This window comes from Trachemys scripta, chromosome 2, assembly GCF_013100865.1.
Source record: "Trachemys scripta elegans isolate TJP31775 chromosome 2, CAS_Tse_1.0, whole genome shotgun sequence".
NCBI lineage: Eukaryota > Metazoa > Chordata > Testudines > Emydidae > Trachemys > Trachemys scripta.
The window spans coordinates 39,327,756-39,346,682 of NC_048299.1; the positions used below are offsets into that span (position 1 = coordinate 39,327,756).

Sequence of the window (18,927 nt, forward strand, 5' to 3'; positions counted from 1 at the left end):
TTTACATTTCAGATGCTTTAACTGTTGTCCCTTCTTTTCTGTATCTTTAATAAAAAAGTTAAAAGGATTTTTAATGGTGTGCTTGCCATAGTACTAAGTAGGCTGAGGTCTCTGTATACCAAGCCTCGAACCTTATTTAACACTGTTTAATAGCAGCTAGTGACTGGGTTACTAACCCATTTTCCCCCATCTGAGTTAATACCACCCCATTCACTTGGGATATGGGAGACCCAGGTTTGAGCCTCTGCTCTAATAAATATTTAATTATTTATACCACATGAAACAGCTCCAACAGGAGAAGTTGTGAGAGACTCACTCCAGAACAAGCTGGTGGTTAGGGCTAGGGTTGCCAACTTTCTAATCGCACAAAACGGAACATCCTTGCCCTGCTCCCTGACCCGCCCCTTCTCCGAGGCCCCACCCCCACTCACTCCATCCCCCCCTCCCTTCGTTGCTCGCTCTCCCCCACCCTCACTCACTTTCACCAGGGTGGGGCAGGGGCTTGGGGTGCGGTAATGGCTCGGGCTGGAGGTGTAGGCTCTGGGATGGGGCCAGGGATGAGAGGTTCGGAGTGTGGGAGGGGGCTCAGGGTTTGGGCAGGGAGTTGGGGTGCAGGAGGGGGTGTGGGCTCCAGGAGGGAGTTTGGGAGGGGGTTCCGACCTGGGGCAGGGGGTTGGAGTGTGGCAGGGAGGTCAGGGTGCAGGTTCCAGCTGGGCAGCGCTTACCTCAGGCGGCTCCCGGAAGCCGACAGCATGTCTGGCTCCTAGGTGGAGGGGCCAGAGGACTCTGCATGCTGACCGTGCCTGCAGGTGCTCCCATTGTCATGGTTCCCTGCGCCTAGGAGTCGGCCATGCTGACCACTTCCGGGAGCCACACGGAGCCAGGACAGGCAGGGAGCCTGTGGGAGACCCACATCCCAAAAAAGCTGATAGCCTTGTGGTTAGGCTATTCACCTGGCCTGTTGGGGGGACCACAGTTCAAGACCTTGCTGTACCTGAGCTCCACTGCGTTGTCTAGGGGTTTTGTGCTTGGGGGATCTCTAGCCCCTTGTTCGTGGAATCTCTCCCTTTCCCTATCTTGGACTTTCTCCCTCCCTCCTGGGAAGGGGCCCTAGTCTGTACCCACTACCACGGGATAAGGCAGGCCCTTTACTACCCTGACCTGTTGTCACTTAAACCAGCCCTGAATCTCAAGGGGCACCTGGGCAATAGGGTATTGCCTCCGATCCCTGTGGGCACATTCTATATCTATCTTCACACTGGGAATCCACCAGTGCAGCCTCACCTGCTTCTTTTGTATCAGAGAGCAGGCTGAGGCTGAGTCCACCAGGCCTTGCTGGGGATTCCTCCCCATCATCACTGGAATGGTGGACGGCTTCTGCCACTTTCCCTGCTCTCCAGCGTTTGCCCAGCCACAAAACTCCACCCACCCACAATCCATGTGTGGGCAGTCCCCCTTCTTGTATCCTGGTCATCCATATTGCCAGCAGACCTCTGGTCGGGACCACGGGGGAACCCCTCGGTTGTCCTCCCATTTGTTTTTCAGGCCTTTCCCAGGAGGGGTTTCTCTGGGCCTTCTCCCAGTCTCCATGCCCCTGCTTGGCCATCCCTCCTTCCTGGGGAAGTCCACCTCCATGTACTCCTCTGTAAATTTTTACAGCTGCCTCAACCATATTCAGTTGGTGCCTCCTCACCCACACCTTTATGTTCTCGGGGAGGCCCTGTAAGAATTGTTCTAGGACGAGCGTATCTATGATCTCCCGCACTGTCTGGGCATCTGGTCTCAGCCAGCAGGTGGCCTAGTCCATTAACTTTGAGGCAAATGCCTGTGGCCACAACACCCCGTCCACCTCACTGCCCAGAACTTCTGGCAGTACTTCTACACTGACAGCCCCACCCAATCCAGGATGGCTGCCTTCACTACTTCATAATTCCTGGCCTGCTGTTCACTTAGGCCCATGTAGGCCACTGGGCTTCGCCAGCTAAGAAGGGAGCCAGTCACAGGGCCCAGGTTGTCCTGTCCCATCCAACCCCAGTAGCTACTCACTCAGATGTGCCTAGGAAGGTGTCAGGTTCATCTGTCAGGCCCATTTTACATAGTCCTAGCCCTGGCGCCCAAACGCCATCCACTCCCATGGGACTGACAACTTTCTGCAGGAACTGCTATTGGATGCTGGCCTTCTTCTAAATGAAGTCCTGCAGGCTATTCTGCTGTTCTGCCTGCCAGGTGAGAAAGGCCTGTCTATCCAGCTGGTAGGCTTGCTGAAAACTTTGCATTGTCTTCTGCACCTCCTCCTGCTGCTTGACCAGCCATTGCAGGGTCTCCTCCATCTCCGGGCTACCAAACACTTGCTGCTGGCACAGGAGATCCTGAACAAGCTCCCACGTGTAGCAAAATGAGGTAGGGCTCCTTTGGCTTCTGCCAGGTTCACAAAGTCACGCCGAGACCCTGGGTTTAGTAATCACTGGTGCACTTTATTCTCAGGCTTGTTCCCATCACTGTTTCACCATGTATCACTAACCCTTCACCATCAGGAGGCAGGGGAATACTACAACCCTGCTTCCATTCCCTGCCTTTTCCCTTTCCTCCTGCTCTCTCCTGGCTTCCTTTCCCTGAGGCTTTTATGCAGCCCCAGACTAATTAGGTAGCAGCTGTCTCCACCTCCCCAATTAGGGCTAGGTTATCTCCACCCCCCTCTAATTTGTTCCCCCTAGTGAGGAGCAGGCATGACAGAGGGCTGAATCTGCAACCCTTTGCCCAGCACCCTGTGTAATCCCATTGTGCCCACTCTGGAAACTTGGGATGTTTAAATTTGCTGCAATTGATTTGTGCCTCCTTGGGAAGTTGCTTATCCTCTTGGTGCCTCAATTTCCTCATATGTTAAAAATTATACTTATTTCACGGGGAGTTAAGGAGTTATAAGAAGTAAGCCACCATGTGAAGTGCTTTGAGATCCTTGGATGGAAAGTGTACATTTATTATTATTATTATAGTACTCTGTGAAGTATATGTATATGTAATACTCAATAAGTTCCATTGAATGTATTCTGTTAACACTTCTGCATTTCACATCCTTTTCAGCCCAGGCACTCTCCACTGGAACTTGTGCTTATGATGGAGTGAAAATTTTCAGAGGTACCAGGGTAACTCCCTACCCGGTCACCACAATGTGTGGTACTGAAATCCCGAGGCCTGTCAGTTCCTTTGGGTCTATGCTCCTCAACTTCTACACTGACTCTCATATAGTAGGCCTTGGATTCCAGGCAACGTACAGAATAATCCGTGAGTAGCCACAGCAATCCGCTTTGGTGGGTAAAAGTAGTCAGATTTGAGTGAGTGAATGTCGGCTGCCTCTTCTGCATGTCCACACAGGGGACAGCAAGTGCAACACTGGAGAGGAGCCATTTTGCCCTGCTGTGGGTTTCCCTTAGATGGGCAAAGTCCACACTCCCCATATTCTCTGCAAAGAGGGTTTTTAGGAGTAGGGCCTGGGAGTGAGCAGTATGTTTTATCATGTACTGCCTGTGACCTGACTATCCCATCTATCAGGCACTCTACTCTCCCTCTTTACAGGGATTATCTACATAAGGGGCTCTGAATGGGGCCAACTCAGAATCTGAGACCACATGAGTGTTCTAAAGCCATCTGCTCCACAAAAACAATACGGTCTGAGTTGCACTGTGAAGTTTTATTTTAAAATGATACTCCAAAGATGTCACTAGTTAATTTACCTAAAGAAAAATTGTTTTTACATGCAGGAGGATGGCAAAAAATAACGCTCTGAGCCTGATTCTGAAATTATACCAAGACCCTTTTACACCCCATTGGCAGTGTAATGGAGTCTTAATGTGGGCTCAGTTATATTTATACCTACTTCTAGAGACAGCCTAAAGGGGCCTTAGTGTCAGTGAGAATCAGGCTCTAAACACGTTTTTCCTTTCAATGTACATACTCCACAAATACATATCATGATTCACATCAGATCTCAATTTCTTTTAAAGAGGAAGTGGGTATTAGGAAAGAGAAATGAATATAGGAAGTTCTCCCTACTGCACCAATATAGTAAATCCTAACTGATTCTATTTTCAAGATAAATTGAACTATCATCTGGTTTTTGAAAAATGATTTCATTTGCACCAGCAAAGCACATGTAAGAGCGTGCTGTTAACAGCTGTGAAATTTCCCTCATTACCTTCCTCCCCTGAACAAGAGCCACAACAAAATGTATATAGTGAAGTAGTTTTGTTTAAAATGAATCGCCCCACTAGCCACCGGCTAGACAGAATGGCACTGAAGGATAACAGTGTGCATTTACTCATGAAAAGACCTTCATAACTCACTCAAGTTGGCTGTGGCTATGCAACTTGTGACTTCTGACATTTAAGAAGTATAACTATGGCCTTATTAGCTTGTTGCTCCGTACAACGCAGATTCTAGCAATTAACATTCCTCTTCCTTCTAGTTGTATTGTTTGCTGAAAGAGAAATGAAAAGGCTTTCCTCTGCTTGCCTAGCATGAATGCTGCTTTTTAATTCACTTAGCTTTTGTCTCTTATTTGTCAAAGTTCCAGTGTACAGTGTTCAGCAGCCCCCCTACCTGAGCTATGAATGTGGAATGAGGGGCTGTGCATTCAACAGCCTTCATGGGCTTGGCTTTGCGAAGGTGGTGGCTGCCTGGAGCAATGGCTAGTCCTTTAGAACTTGAGAAGCTGTGTGTGGGTTTGGGCTATTTGTCGGCAGGGCGTAGGGAAGCCAGGGCCATGTTAAGATTATAAAATAAAGAGCATGAGTAGGCAGTGAGGGTTTCAGCTGGTTTTGCACAGGATTTGTTCCCTCAAGCAGTGACGCTGGGAACAAACATCAGGCCACATCCTGACCTTAGCAGCATCTGTGGTGTGAAATTCACAGGAGCACCTTCATCCCACTGCTGCAGATGCTTAAGTTCACCCTGTTCTGAAGCAGCTTGGTTGCATATACAGAACCACCCAGTCATAGCCCCTCCCCAACAGCACAATCTGTGACGCCACCCATTGCCGAATAGGGAGCCGATGTCAGAGGTAGTACTGAATTAATGCAATGCCTCAGCAGAAGGGAGAGGGCAGATTCCTCCCAGCTGACTGATAGCTGGGGAGACACTGGATGAAATGTGTTGCTTCGGGATTTCTTTCCCACCCCTAACCAGCTGAAGAATCCCAAGGGGAGAGGAGGTAAAGGAAATAGCCCCACAGTGACTGGTATGGTTCCTCCCCTCCCCACCCTTCTAGAGCTGAGTGGTATTCACTACTCCACAACAATCCCTCAGCTCCAGCAGGAAGGAGATAGTGAAGGTATGAATAGGGGCAGGGACTATTTAAGAGGAGATGGAGTGAAATCCTGACCCCATTTAAGTTAATGGTAAAACTCCCACGGAGTTCAAAGGAACATAGAATACACCCATTTCCCAAATTCTCTAGCCACCAAGTAGCAACACAAAAGCTACTGCAGAGCAGGTGCAGACCCATTCCTGAACCAGCTTATATAGGTTCATGGTGCTTATCCCGTCCTTCCTTCATGTCTTATAAGACAGGGTCAGGATTTTTCCTGTCTGTTATTGCACAAGCATGGTAACAGTGTGGGGAAATGTAGCAGATAAATACAACTGTGTCACTAGGATACTGCCAAAATCATAAGAGTTCATTTTACATTTCAGGGTGGTATAAACTTCCACAATCAACTCTGCTTAGCATGGCGAGGATCTTGTCTTGCCTGTATCTGGATAGTAAAATTATCCCCCTTCACGATACTCTCACATTTGGCATCTGGTTTATATTCAGATATTAACTGATCTCTGCTTCCTCTTTTTGCTTTCATTGCAGCTTGTGGTGGCCTTTTCAATGGTTCCTCTGGCACAGTCAGCAGCCCTGCCCATTCATTTAGTGATTATCACAACAATATGAACTGCTCATACCACATTACAGTTGGAAACAACAAAGTCGTGGCACTCAAGTATGTAATCCAAGTTCAGCGTCTCATTAAGAGGGACAGAAAGGTCTCTGGTTCTGATTTTTTAAAAAGTATTCTGGTAAAGAGAGTCATTATATATTCTCTTTTCCAATAGAGAACTTGAAGTGGAACTAAGAAATGTCCATGTAAAGCAGTAAAGCAGACCTTATTATCCCCATAAAAAACAAACTTGTTGAAAACTGTTTTACAAACCGTCAGTTAGTTATTATTAGCAAGATATCACTGTAATTTTAGCTTCCCACTGTGGCTTGCAAAGGGACTAAATCATCATATTCACTCGCTGAGCCAAACTTCACCATTTGGCTGCTTTGGAGTAGTTACGAGCTTATGAATAATGTAAATTAAAATCCTCTTTTGGAAACTAGTGACCTTATTTCCTTAAACCCCAGATAATAGTCCCTTCCCAGAAATGGCATAATTTAAAAAAGATGTAACAGCCACAAAATATTGCAGTCTAAAGCTTCCGAAACAAAATAATTCTTGTGTTTTAATGATATTAAAGCTTAATTTATAGCATTGAGAGAGGAAGGAATTATGAAAAGGTTGAGTATGAATAGAATACATTTGCCCTGCTAAGTAGCATGCTGGCTTGGGGGCTGATTCTGGATTACATGTAATCCAAAGTGCCCACAGAAGCTGATGGTTGGTTTGGCTGTTTGCATAAATGAGTGAGGATACTGATTCTCAAAGAATATGCAAGGTCTGCATAGTGCATAATGAAGATATCCATGTTGATGCATGTTGTGTTATCAAGTTTCACTTCAAGCTTGTCTTGTGAGCATAACTGGCCTTGACAGAAATGGGGTCACTAATATCTAATCTTTTTTTAAACTCTCTTTCCTGAAGGGCACCTGCCCATGCTTATTCCTGGGTGAAAAACTGATTTTTCAATTTGATAGCAGTTCTGGAAGAAAATCAGTTTGGGTTCGAATCATGTCTGAATTTTTTTGGAATCTTTTGGTGAATCGAAAAAGTCCATCGGGATCAAAGGCTTTGTTCAGCCCAAAATGTTTTGTTTCCAAACATTTTTACAGTGCTAGATTCACAAACCAGGAGGAGGTGTGTCCCCTGCCCCATATTCTATACCCTCGAAAACCAATTAGTGTCAAATTCACTCACCCACCCTATGCTTGGCTCTGGCCATTACTATTAATACCTCATTTCCACAAGGACCAAAAGCCACCCAACATCTGAATAAAAACAAAACTGCGATAATGTAACCCCCTACCTTGTATCTTACAGATTCAATGCCTTCCACCTTGAAGCTTCCTCCTCTTGTTACAAAGATTATGTGGCTGTATATGATGGCTCAAACATCTACGCTCCACTCCTTGGCAAATTCTGCGGCTCAGAACCTCCTCCAACTCTTAAGAGCTCCAGCAATGACTTGCTCCTGGTATTTAAGACTGATTTCTTTGAAGTAGCTGGAGGCTGGAAAGCATCTTTCAGAGAGACAATAGGTAAGAATACTATCCCATCAAATACTCCCTGTTATCTGATGGCAAGCCATGTCCTCTGGTGAGCAGCTGTTGTAGCCTCTGGCGACAAGAAGGGGCTCTCAGTAGTACAAGTGTTGTTGTAGCCATGTTGGTCCCAGGATATGAGAGGGAGTGTGGATGAGGTGACCTGAAGAAGAGCCTTGTGGAGTTCAAAAGCTTGTCTCTCTCTCCAACAGAAGTTGATCCCATAAAAGATATTTCCTCACCCACCTTCTCTCTCTAGTAGTCTAAGTAGACAAGGGTGGACATAGCCCGCCTTTCACTGCAGCGTGTAGCTATGCATGCCGCCACAAGGATAGACATAGCCTTAATTTAATTCTTACCTACCTCATAAAATGCACAGTTGTCCCTTGAGTAGCAGACAGGGCTTTGGAGCGGAGCCCGGAGCAGTGGAGCTGCAAGTTTTTGCCTGGAACTGGAGTGGAGCTGGAGCACAGCTCCAAAGCCTGGTGGCAGAAGGCATAGTAGCACCCACATCCCCCTCTTTTGGAGGACTTTATGGACGGACACTGGCATAGCAGCTGGGCTCTAATTCTGCTGCAGGAGGCTAGTGGTAGCCTGAAGATAGACATCCTCCCTTCCTCTCCTCCCCTTGCAGCACTGCTTCCCTCCCCCCCCCCCCCCCCCCAATGCTTCATACCTTTTTAAAATAAAATAAATCAGTGAAGCTTGAGGTGCCCCAACAAATCATTTCACTAATCACCCCCAATCCTTCAGCCATCTCAGCACATAGTTCTGTCATCATAATGGAACAAATTGGTTATGTGAGCAAAGTACTGTTTTTATGGGCACCCTAGACTGTGCTAAGGGCAGTTCTTGATTCTTGCCTTGACCGGATACTTAAATTTTAAAGTCCGTCTCACTGCCTAGTCTGAAAGGTGATCTTTCTGTAACATCTGAATCGTTGGTAGTGATAAGTTATAAATGATTATCATCTTTAAACTGCCTTAATATAATATCCAGTATTTTGTTGCCTAATTAATTCATTCTGTGGATGAAAAAAGGCATAATGGCCGTGTTTATAAAGCATGCACTCAGACACTCCAGAATGAAAGGCCTTGTGGTAGGATAAACATAGCCTTTAGCTGAGCCATTGAGCCCCCACAGCAAATAGCTGTTTTTCATTTGTTACAGTCTAAGTATTTAGGGATAAGGAGTATAAGTGGCACCATATCCTTGCCAAACATAGTATTCCCAGAGAACCTCATGGCCATTACTGTTATTAATTGTTCTTAGCTTTAGTCTAGTAATCGCTACAGAAAAGTTTAAAATCTGCCTTGTGGACTGTTCTCTCATGTATTCCATCAAATGTGCGTCTGCTAATGTTATTTCGCATAGTGCTCTCTGTGAAAATCTATTAAGTACCAGGCATGCTTGGTCTCTACTCTTGTGGGTCTGTGCTTCAAAGATGAGATCAACAGGGACTCCCAAAGCTGTCAGCCTTTGAGGACTGTCTCAGTCCTCAGACTAGCAGGTGGTCTAAAGTTTCTTCAGGCATTGACTGTAGATCAGTGGTTTTAACCCTTTTTTCATTTGCACACTCCCAAAAATTTTCAAATGGAGGTGCAGACCTCTTTAGAAATCTTAGTCATAGTCTGCAGACCCCCAGGGGTCTGTGGACCATAGGTTGAAAACCACTGTTCTGTGTAATGATAAATTTTTGTGGACCCTTAGACGTAGTCTGCGGACTCCCAGCAGTCCGCAAACCATAATTTGGAAACCACTGCTCTAGATTTACCTGTATGAGATTCTGCTCAAAGATACAGTGAAAGATGGCCAAACTTTCAGTGGTTCTGCACAAACCTTGATTGTTTCCCCAGGGGAGGATGAGCCTTATATCAATTTAAAAAAGAATCTTTGAGGTTATTTCTGGAGGGAGACCTACCCAGCTCCAGGAACTAAAGGAATGGAGCTATATAGGAGTGAAATAGATCTTCATGTAATGTATGTGGGGAGGGGTGTGTGTGCATGCAGAAATATATATATGGGGGTATGCACACGCATATATATGCATATATTGTGGCAAGGCACCTCCTTCGCATCGTTGGCCTCAGAATTTCTCCCTCAGGGAGAAGGGGCCTAGAGTAAATCAGTCCTACTCCGTAGGGTTTTTATTCTTCACTCTGGTTTATTTTTCAGTATGTTTACAAGTTGGACCTCAGGGTAGAGCCAAGAAGTTCTCAGAAGGAAAAAACTATATAAAAATGCTCAACACAAAAAAGGATACCTTTCCCTGCCCCTTCTTCAGGGTGTTGCCTTATTACACTGGCTTAGAATCATAGAATATCAGGGTTGGAAGGGACCTCAGGAGATCATCTAGTCCAACATCCTGCTCAAAGCAAGACCAATTCCCAACTAAATCACGCCAGCCAGGGCTTTGTCAAGCCTGACCTTAAAAACCTCTAAGGAAGGAGATTCCACCACCTCCCTAGGTAACCCATTACAGAGCTTCACCACCCTCCTAGTGAAAAAGTTTTTCCTAATATCCAACCTAAACTTCCCCCACTGCAATTTGAGACCATGAGTCCTTGTTCTGTCATCTGGTACCACTGAGAACAGTCTAGCTCCATCCTCTTTGGAACCCCCTTTCAGGTAGTTGAAAGCAGCTATCAAATCCCCCCTCATTCTTCTCTTCTGGAGACTAAACAATCCCAGTTCCCTCAGCCTCTCCTCATAAGTCATGTGCTCCAGCCCCCTAATAATTTTTGTTGCCCTCCGCTGGACTCTTTCCAATTTTTCCACATCCTTCTTGTAGTGTGGGGCCCAAAACTGGACACAGTACTCCAGATGAGGCCTCACCAATGTCGAATAGAGGGGAATGATTACGTCCCTCGATCTGCTGGCAATGCCCCTACTTATACAGCCCAAAACGCCGTTAGCCTTCTCGGCAACAAGGGCACACTGTTGACTCATATCTAGCTTCTCGTCCACTGTAACCCCTAGGTCCTTTTCTGCAGAACTGTTTCCCAGCCATTCGGTCCCTAGTCCATAACAGTGTATGGGATTCTTCCGTCTTAAGTGCAGGACTCTGCACTTGTCCTTGCTGAATCTCATCAGGTTTCTTTTGGCCCAATCCTCTAATTTGTCTAGGTCCCTCTGTATCCTATCCCTACCTTCCAGCATATCTACTACTCCTCCCAGTTTAGTGTCATCTGCAAACTTGCTGAGAGTGCAGTCCATGCCATCCTCCAGATCATTAATGAGGATATTGAACAAAACCGGCCCCAGGATCGACCCCTGGGGCACACCACTTGAAACCGGCTGCCAACTAGACATGGAGCCATTGATCACTACCCGTTGAGCCCGACGATCTAGCCAGCTTTCTATCCACCTTATAGTCTGGTATAGACACCATTCATCCAGCCCATACTTCTTTAACTTGCTGGGAAGAATACTGTGGGAGACCGTATCAAAAGCTTTGCTAAAGTCAAGGAATAACACATCCACTGCTTTCCCCTCATCCACAGAGTCAGTTATCGCCTCATAGAAGGCAATTAGGTTAGTCAGGCATGACTTTCCCTTGGTGAATCCATGCTGACTGTTTCTGATCACTTTCCTCTCCTCTAAGTGCTTCAGAATTGATTCCTTGAGGATCTGCTCCATGATTTTTCCAGGGGCTTCTGGTGGCCAGTCCTTTACTAAACAGCTGTTAAGTTGGTGGTTTTTCCTATAAGGAGGAGAAACAGCCTTCCATCCAGGAGAAGCCTTTTCTCTCTGCTGTAACTGGCTTCTTATCCCTCCTTCTCTTCTCTCACATGAAGACGGGTTTTTAAAGGTCATTGGCGGTCCTTAATTGGACTCTGGTGTCTCTAATTAATCTGAGGTAACCTTTTTAGTTTATAGAAAAAAAAGGCCTTCAACATTCTGGGGCTTTTATATCTGCCTTCCACAACTCTTTTATATCTGTCAGGTGTGATTTTGTCATAATATGTAATGTGTATGTTGAGAGTGGTTTTTGGTTTTATATTTCTTTCTTGTTTTCCCCCCTTCCTGTGGGAAGCAAGCTACAAGGAGTGAATCATAGGGTATTTACACAGGATTCTGAAAATCTCATGCTGGTGGAAAGGGGCCAAGAAATAGAAAATCATATATATAAAAATTTTAAAGAGTCACAATCCTGTAAACCATTACAGCTTGGCTGGGCTGATGCATAGCTCCAGGAAACTTTGCAACACATCTTTGTAATCTGAGCATAAAGAATTATGCTTAAAAATTGAGACAGTAAAGCCACAAACACCAGAGAGCTTTTTATTTTAAATTAGTCTTTAAAGTAACCCCTTCATGTCTGAAAAAAACCATATGGGTTTGTAGGAATACAAAAACAGTATCTCTACAACAGCAAATGCAGTCAGAGGGCAATTTATGACTGCAAATTACTGAGTGATATCTGTAGAGCAACTGCAAACATAAATCTCTATTACTCTACAAGGAGTACATTATTCTGTGGCTATATTAGAGATGCACAACTGGATAATGTAATTATTGTGCTCTGTTTAATGTTGTTGGTAACCCTGATTATGTCTTGAAAGGAGGTGAGTAGAAACCATAAACTCAGTTGCAGAAAACCAAACTTACCTTATTTCCTTTCTACATAAGCTCTTTAAATTTCATTGCTGATTAGGCTTCTCTTAGGGATGGTGCCAAAAACTAGGGTTATCTGTAGTTCATCCTTTGTGAATTTTATAGAAAGGTGGTCAATTTGCTCACTGAAGGGGGAGGGCAATGAAGGGAGGATCAGTAAGTAAGTGTGTAACTCACAAAAACATTGCAGGACATACGAAAACTAGGCATCATTGGAGCTAAAACCTGAAAATTGAGAAAAACGGCACTATTTAGTTAAAGCAATTAATTCACATCATTGATGCTGCACCCTCTTCAAGGGTTGAATTCTTTCCACCAGGCACAATCTACCGTGAAAAACAAATCACCAAAAATCATTCATTAGTATTAATTTGGCAGGACAACAATGCTTAATCTATTCTTTAAAATGTATTTCTTTAGAAATAAGCTACTGTATGTTTGATGCTACATTGTCAAGCAACCACATCACAAACTACAATCTTGGTCAAAAATATTTTTGTGATCTAACACATTTGGATAAGGAGAATACAAAGCACTCATTACAACCCTGTGTGCTCATGACTAATTTGGTGTGCATTCCACCATTATGATTGCCGTGGTGGTTATGTTACTCATCTAACTAGAGATGGTCCCAAACCAAACCCCCTCGATGCAAACATAGCTGGTATTGGTGATGGGGGGATGGCTTCAGACACTTATCTTTGATGTAGATCTGAATTTCACAGATTGGTCCTTTCACTATGATGGACCAAATTAAAACCCAGAATCAAAGCCTCTTAACACTGGGGATGGTTCATAATTTGGATTCAGATCTTGATGTTGTGGTTCACACTCATCTGTACTGTGATGGGCTGGACATGCTGTCATGTTAAAAGCATGAATTGAGCTGAGTGGAAGAGCCCAGCCTGTAGAGACAGTCAACATGCCAGAACTGTAGGAAGGAATGGACAGCTTGGCTCCTTCTGTTGCCTTAGTTAAGTTCTTTTACCTTCCTGTCTTAGTTTCTGGCCCTTAAAACGAGGATAGCGACATTTCCCTGTGTCACAGAATGAGTGCTTATCTCTTCAGTGGCTGGGGGTGATAAACCAATCAGAGGCTAAGGGGTTGGTTCAGATGAGATGCTTCTGGGAGGAAGAGTTTGGGTTTCTCCCACATTGAGAAGTGAGGACTGTATGCACTGTAGCTGTGATTGGACCAATGGTCCCTTATGTATCCACCCCCTGCAAAAGGGGAAGACTTGACCTGTTCAGGTGAACCCTGCTGTAAAGGGGACTTTCCACGTTTACTATGTAGCATACTGGGACAGTGAGGACTATTTGTGTTTAATTTCCTTTTCTAAGTGATAACTGTAGTTTTTGCGTAGCAAGGAATGAACCCCTGAAAACCGTTCCTTGCTCTGTTGAGAAAGGAAGTTGTTTATTTAAGACACCATTGCAGCAGTTCTTGATCTTTTCCATACTGGGGCTCTCCTTTTCATTTCAGGATGCTGATCTCCCCTGGCACCTCCTTTCCATCTAGCAGGGACACAACCCTCCTATTTAGCAATATGGGGAGAGTGGGGTGAATATGATCCCTCTTGGGGTCATGAGAACTCATGCCCTACTGTATTTTCCTTTTTAAATAATGGACCCCTATGCAATGGGGTGTACAAGCAACCCTATTTAATAGCTTATAATGATTTCTGCCCAGCAGCTTATCTGTCTTGTTCTCTGTCCTTCTCTACACACCCTGACTGTCTTAGTTCTGACAGTAAATACAATGTTCTAAATGACCAAAAGGAGAATTTTAGCAGCTTTCTGAAGGTGTGCCTTTCTCTTCAGAGCGGGGTTTTGCAGCAGCATTAACATTCTTAAGGCACAGTGCTGCCCAGGGTTGTGTGGATATGCTGGGAAATGCATGTGACAATGTAGGGAGCTTCTCCTTCCCCTGCAATTTAGTGCTGTTTTGGATGGAGAAGGGAGGAAGAGAAGGGGCAGCAAAAATTCCTGTTCATTCTCTATATCCCCAAGAGGTTATAGTCTTACTTGGCTTGGGGACATGGCTAGGCCTCTGACTTCCCATTGATTATGGAATCATCAGTAGCAGCTGGTAGAAGTACAGATGGCCTCCTTGTAAAGGACCAGCATGATGTACAACAGAATGCATTTTCCTCCTCACCACCTTTAGCAGCCCAAGTTCCCAGAGATTACTTTACTCTCTGCCAGCAAGCTCTGTCAGGAGTCCACTATATTCACTGCTGCTTCCACCCTGCCCAACGTTTTTCCTTGAAGACCACACAGCATTTTTTAATCCTAATAAATATTTTTAGGAATGGATAATAATTTAAAAACGAAGTAATGGGGAGTAAGACTTTAGAAGGAACACAGAATACAAAATCTTCTCCTTTGATCTAAATGCAATTCCCTGCTCTATGCATCCTAGTAATTTAGTAAACAATCCAATAATCTATATAACCTTTCCTTCCTGCCAAAATAATCTGTGGCCCCACTTTCATAACATAACTCAGTATTACCCCTTGGTGTCTTTTTTCATTTGTTTTCCATATGTTTACTCTGTTAAGTATGTATTAAATTACCTTTTCTTATTTGAAATAAAATATACCAGCAAGGTATTTGCTAAAAGGCTTATGGTTATGGAGGTATTTCCCTTAATTGAATGCAAATTTATTTTCACAATATAGTGAAAATTGGCCCAGTAGAATTTGTGCCAGCCTTTTTACTCCCCTATTTTTTATTGTCAACACAAAACCTTGGTACATACAGTTTTAAACCCAAATTCTGCCCTTTGAATTGGGTTGCCAGTCCTTCAGGATTGCCCCGGAGTCTCCAGGAATACGTCCAACCTAAATTGGGAATCCTACCTTTGAGATGTGTGTATGTTTCTCAGGTTCCCACTGGCTTCAATTTGTAAGTACCTTGGCTCTGATTTTCAGAGGTGCTGTGCACCTCCAGCTTCTGTTGACATCACTTGGAGTTTTGATTACTCAGCACCTCTGAAGATTGGACCCCATATGTGCACTTCAATATAGCTATAAAATAACTATAAAATATAGCTACCGGACTGTGCAATTAAGTGTCATTTATACGCTGTATAAATCATTTCTTTTCTCTGACGCTAATAACATAATTTATTGCACTGACTTATATAAAATTATTTTAGTAACATCTTGCCACTGGCACTGCTGATGTGCAGTGACAGTTAAATCCTGTCAGGCACAGATTAGCAAAGATAAATCTCAGATTTATAGTGAAAAATTTTAAAGGGGAAATATTTTCTCTCTTGAACAAATAAATCTCAAAAGCATATGTCTTTGACCATAGCAAGTGAAAACTCTTGCTGAATTTGGCCTACCTTCTCATATCTCCAATAAAACTGCAGTGCTTGGCACAGATTTCACAATCCATTTGGTTCAGTTAGACTTTTATCACAAGATATCAAGGTGGACATACAGTGTGATTCTGTAGGGAGAGACTCAGAAAGAGAGTAGAGATCTGAGCTGAGAAGCTGAACCATAACATACACAGCAGTTTTGCTTCACAGAAGTTCTTACAAAACATTTTCTTGAGGGATGGGGATTGATCCACAAGCATTTGCACCAAATATCACTTTGTGTGTTGGATTTGAACAAACCCCAAATCCCAACCTGAAGCTCTGATGAAACCACTGAGTTTCACCAGGTTCTGTGTTGAGACCATGCCAAACATTTCAATACAATGTTATACTTTTGTTCAGGCAAGCTCAAATGGGTCACAGAACTTCCAAGGCATATGTCACAAAACCCGAACTCATGCAAATTTTGTGTGTTTGGGGTTTAATTGTGTGAACACTTCACATAGCTCTACTTAGAAGCATTTAGAAACCCAGTGGTGGCTTTGGGTCTGATGTTGTTCCTATCCAATTCAATGGCAAAACTCCCACTGATTTCAAAGATAGCAAGATCCAGTCTTCTATCTTGTGTAAGAATGAGCTTGGTCTCTAATATATTGTCCTCGTTAAGTCCCCTCTCAGTACCAAATATATTTTCCAAAATGAAAAAGGTAGGTTTACACACACACACACATGCACAAGAATCCAAGTAATGTGGAGTAATCCCAATACCCACCTATTTGCTAAATTTCCCACCATGGCTGACATTGTTATTAAATTTAAAAAAAAAAAAAAAAAAAGCTTCATAGAGCTGGATTCATTCTGAAGTCCACTACTGCTACCACTAGTGCACCTGTTCATCACTGAGGCCACAATCCTACCACTGATTCCTTGTGCATGTACCTGGGGTCAAGATACAGTCCCATCTACTTCACTGACACTCCGCACATGGACCTGTCTGTACAGATCCAATTGCAGGATCAGAGCAATTAGATATTACAGTGATAAGTGCAATAGAAAAACCAAAAACAGATCATCTGGACTCCCCTGGTTGTTACAGTCCTGTTAATGTCCTTTTAATACTAACTGATTTTGCAAATGAGGCATTGCTTTTGTGTTTATTTGTTCAATGTTACTGCTGGTCTAGATATTATCCCAATTACAGTTTTGAAATACACCTTCGTATAGATACAGAAATGCACCATGCCACGTTCAATATGGTTCATTGCAATATCAGTTATACTTTATATTAAGGGTAGACTTATAAATCATTTATAAAGAGCTAACATCATTAATATAAGTTTTACTAATTAGTCAGTCAATTGTTATAGATTGTTGCAATGTCCAGCAGGTCAATATCTTGCTTATAACAGGGGTATGTGTGCCCCTAGGGGTACTCAGAGGTCTTCTAGGGGGTACATCAACTCATCTAGATATTTGTCTAGTTTTACAACAGGCTACATAAAAACCACTAGCAAAGTCAGCACAAATTAAAATTTCATACAGACAATGACTTGATTATACTGCTCTATATACTACACACTGAAATGTAAGTACAATATTTATATTCCAATTGATTTATTTTATAATTCTATGGTAAAAAATGAGAAAGTAAGCAATTTTTCAGTAATAGTGTGCAGTGACACTTTTTTGTATTTTTATGTCTGATTTTTTTAAGCAAGTAATTTTGAAGTGAGGTGAAACTAGGGATACAAAAGACAAGTCAGCCTCCTGAAAGGAGTACAGTAGCCTGGAAAGGTTGAGAACCACTTATTTATAACACCTCCTGATGTACTTATAACACAACCAAATCATGTCTGTAACATGCTTATAATATCTATTCACAGTGTATTAACTCTTTCTACTCTGTTTATAAATATACCCTTGTTACTGCAATATGTGTGAAGAAATAACTATTCACAAGCTTGCATTGGTGAGACAGCTGAATAAGTTTAGCAGTCCATTGCACTGTTAGAATACATTCTTTAAATGTGTTTGAAGCACACATAGTTGTCCTTTAGCTCAATAGTACATACACCTCTCAGAAATGCCAGCTATTTAAGATCTATACCATTTCTCCTCTCAAAGCAAAACAAACCCCCAAATGTTCAGCATGCACAAATGGCTCCATGCTGGGCAGATGAGAAAAGGAGAAGCGGACAGTTAAAGAACAAATTACTGGCTGCTCAAAAAGAATGGGCAGCTGAAAAATCCCTCATGGACATATGTGATTGGTCATCAATAGCAACTTTGTAATGATGAAGAGGGAGGCCCAAAAGAGAGAGAATTCAGACACCTAGGGCAGATCCTCAGCAGATATAAAACTTGTCACTGCTCCATTGAACTGAAGAAAAACCTACCATAGATAAATAGCTTTTCAACAAGTAGTGCTCTGCGTTTTGCTTGATGCAGGCTACTTGACATCTTGGCTTGTTTCCACTTCAGGTATCCATGTAAGTTGTTATAATATTCTGCAGATTTCTCCATTTATCTCAAATCTGTTTGAGCAGACTAAGCATTATAAATACTAGTGATGAAAAAGCTGTTTTATTAACTGCAAAATACATCTTTCTTAATTTATCCCCTCACAAGTGCCACATCAGCTATTCTAGCCAGCATTAATTTACTGTAATAAGAGTGTAGGGTCTGTTTTCCTCTTTGTGTCAGTGCATTTCATACTGTATACCCATGGCTAGTTGCTTTTCCATTATTCATCTTTTGCTATCATGGGACTTCTTTTTGCTACCAGCACTATGCTCAATGAAGTGCACCACCATAAGGCCCAAAGTTCCTGGCTCCCAGTGTAGCACAAACAAATGGAAGCTAATAACTGTGGGAAAAGATGGCTCTAACTATTACTGAGGACTAGCATGTTAGCAAATCTGACAACTGTGAGTGCTGTGTGAGTCAGTCTATCTTCTATGATCACTCAGGACTCAATCCCATTGGCTTCTGTGGGACTACCTACTTGCTTAAAATTGAGTATGTCCTTAAGTGCTTTGGTAGATCAGGGCCAAAGTACTTAGCCTCTTGCAGGATCAAGCCCTAATAAACTTTATTTCAAAAGAGTATATTTATCCTGAAAAAGTACTAACAGTGAGAAGGAAGTAGCAAAGCAACACCCCATCCCACAAGCACTCTCCCGTCTGATGATTTAGTCTTCCTAAGTATCTTTTTTGACTCATAATTAATTGGTCCCATTTCCCCTCTCTTTGTTCTAAAGTTCTGCATTAGAAATGCAGTTACTTTAGGACTCGTCCAAATGTGTGATTCTTTACTACACAAAGCTGGATTAGATCCAACTAATCCTTGTCTTTTTCATTCTGTTCCCATTATAAATGTTCCCTATTCATTACTAGTGATAAAGAAGACTCCAGTGTCTCAGTGGGATAGGATTTTTTTTTTAATCAACTTCTGTTTGCGTGGAGTTTTCCCAGCTTCAGTTGGAACAGCAGGATGACTTTTATCCTTAGTCACAC

The 18,927-nt window shown here is 43.2% G+C and overlaps 1 protein-coding gene across 1 annotated transcript in view; it reads left to right on the forward strand.

Annotated features, from left to right (window-relative positions):
- The window catches only part of CUBN (cubilin), a 219,340-nt gene that overhangs the window by 188,383 nt on the left and 12,030 nt on the right, over positions 1–18,927 (forward strand). Inside the window, exons 57-59 of the mRNA XM_034760353.1 lie at positions 3,082–3,282; positions 5,855–5,984; positions 7,245–7,462. Coding sequence (XP_034616244.1) covers positions 3,082–3,282; positions 5,855–5,984; positions 7,245–7,462 — 549 coding nt within the window. The remainder of the gene's footprint in view (positions 1–3,081; positions 3,283–5,854; positions 5,985–7,244; positions 7,463–18,927) is intronic.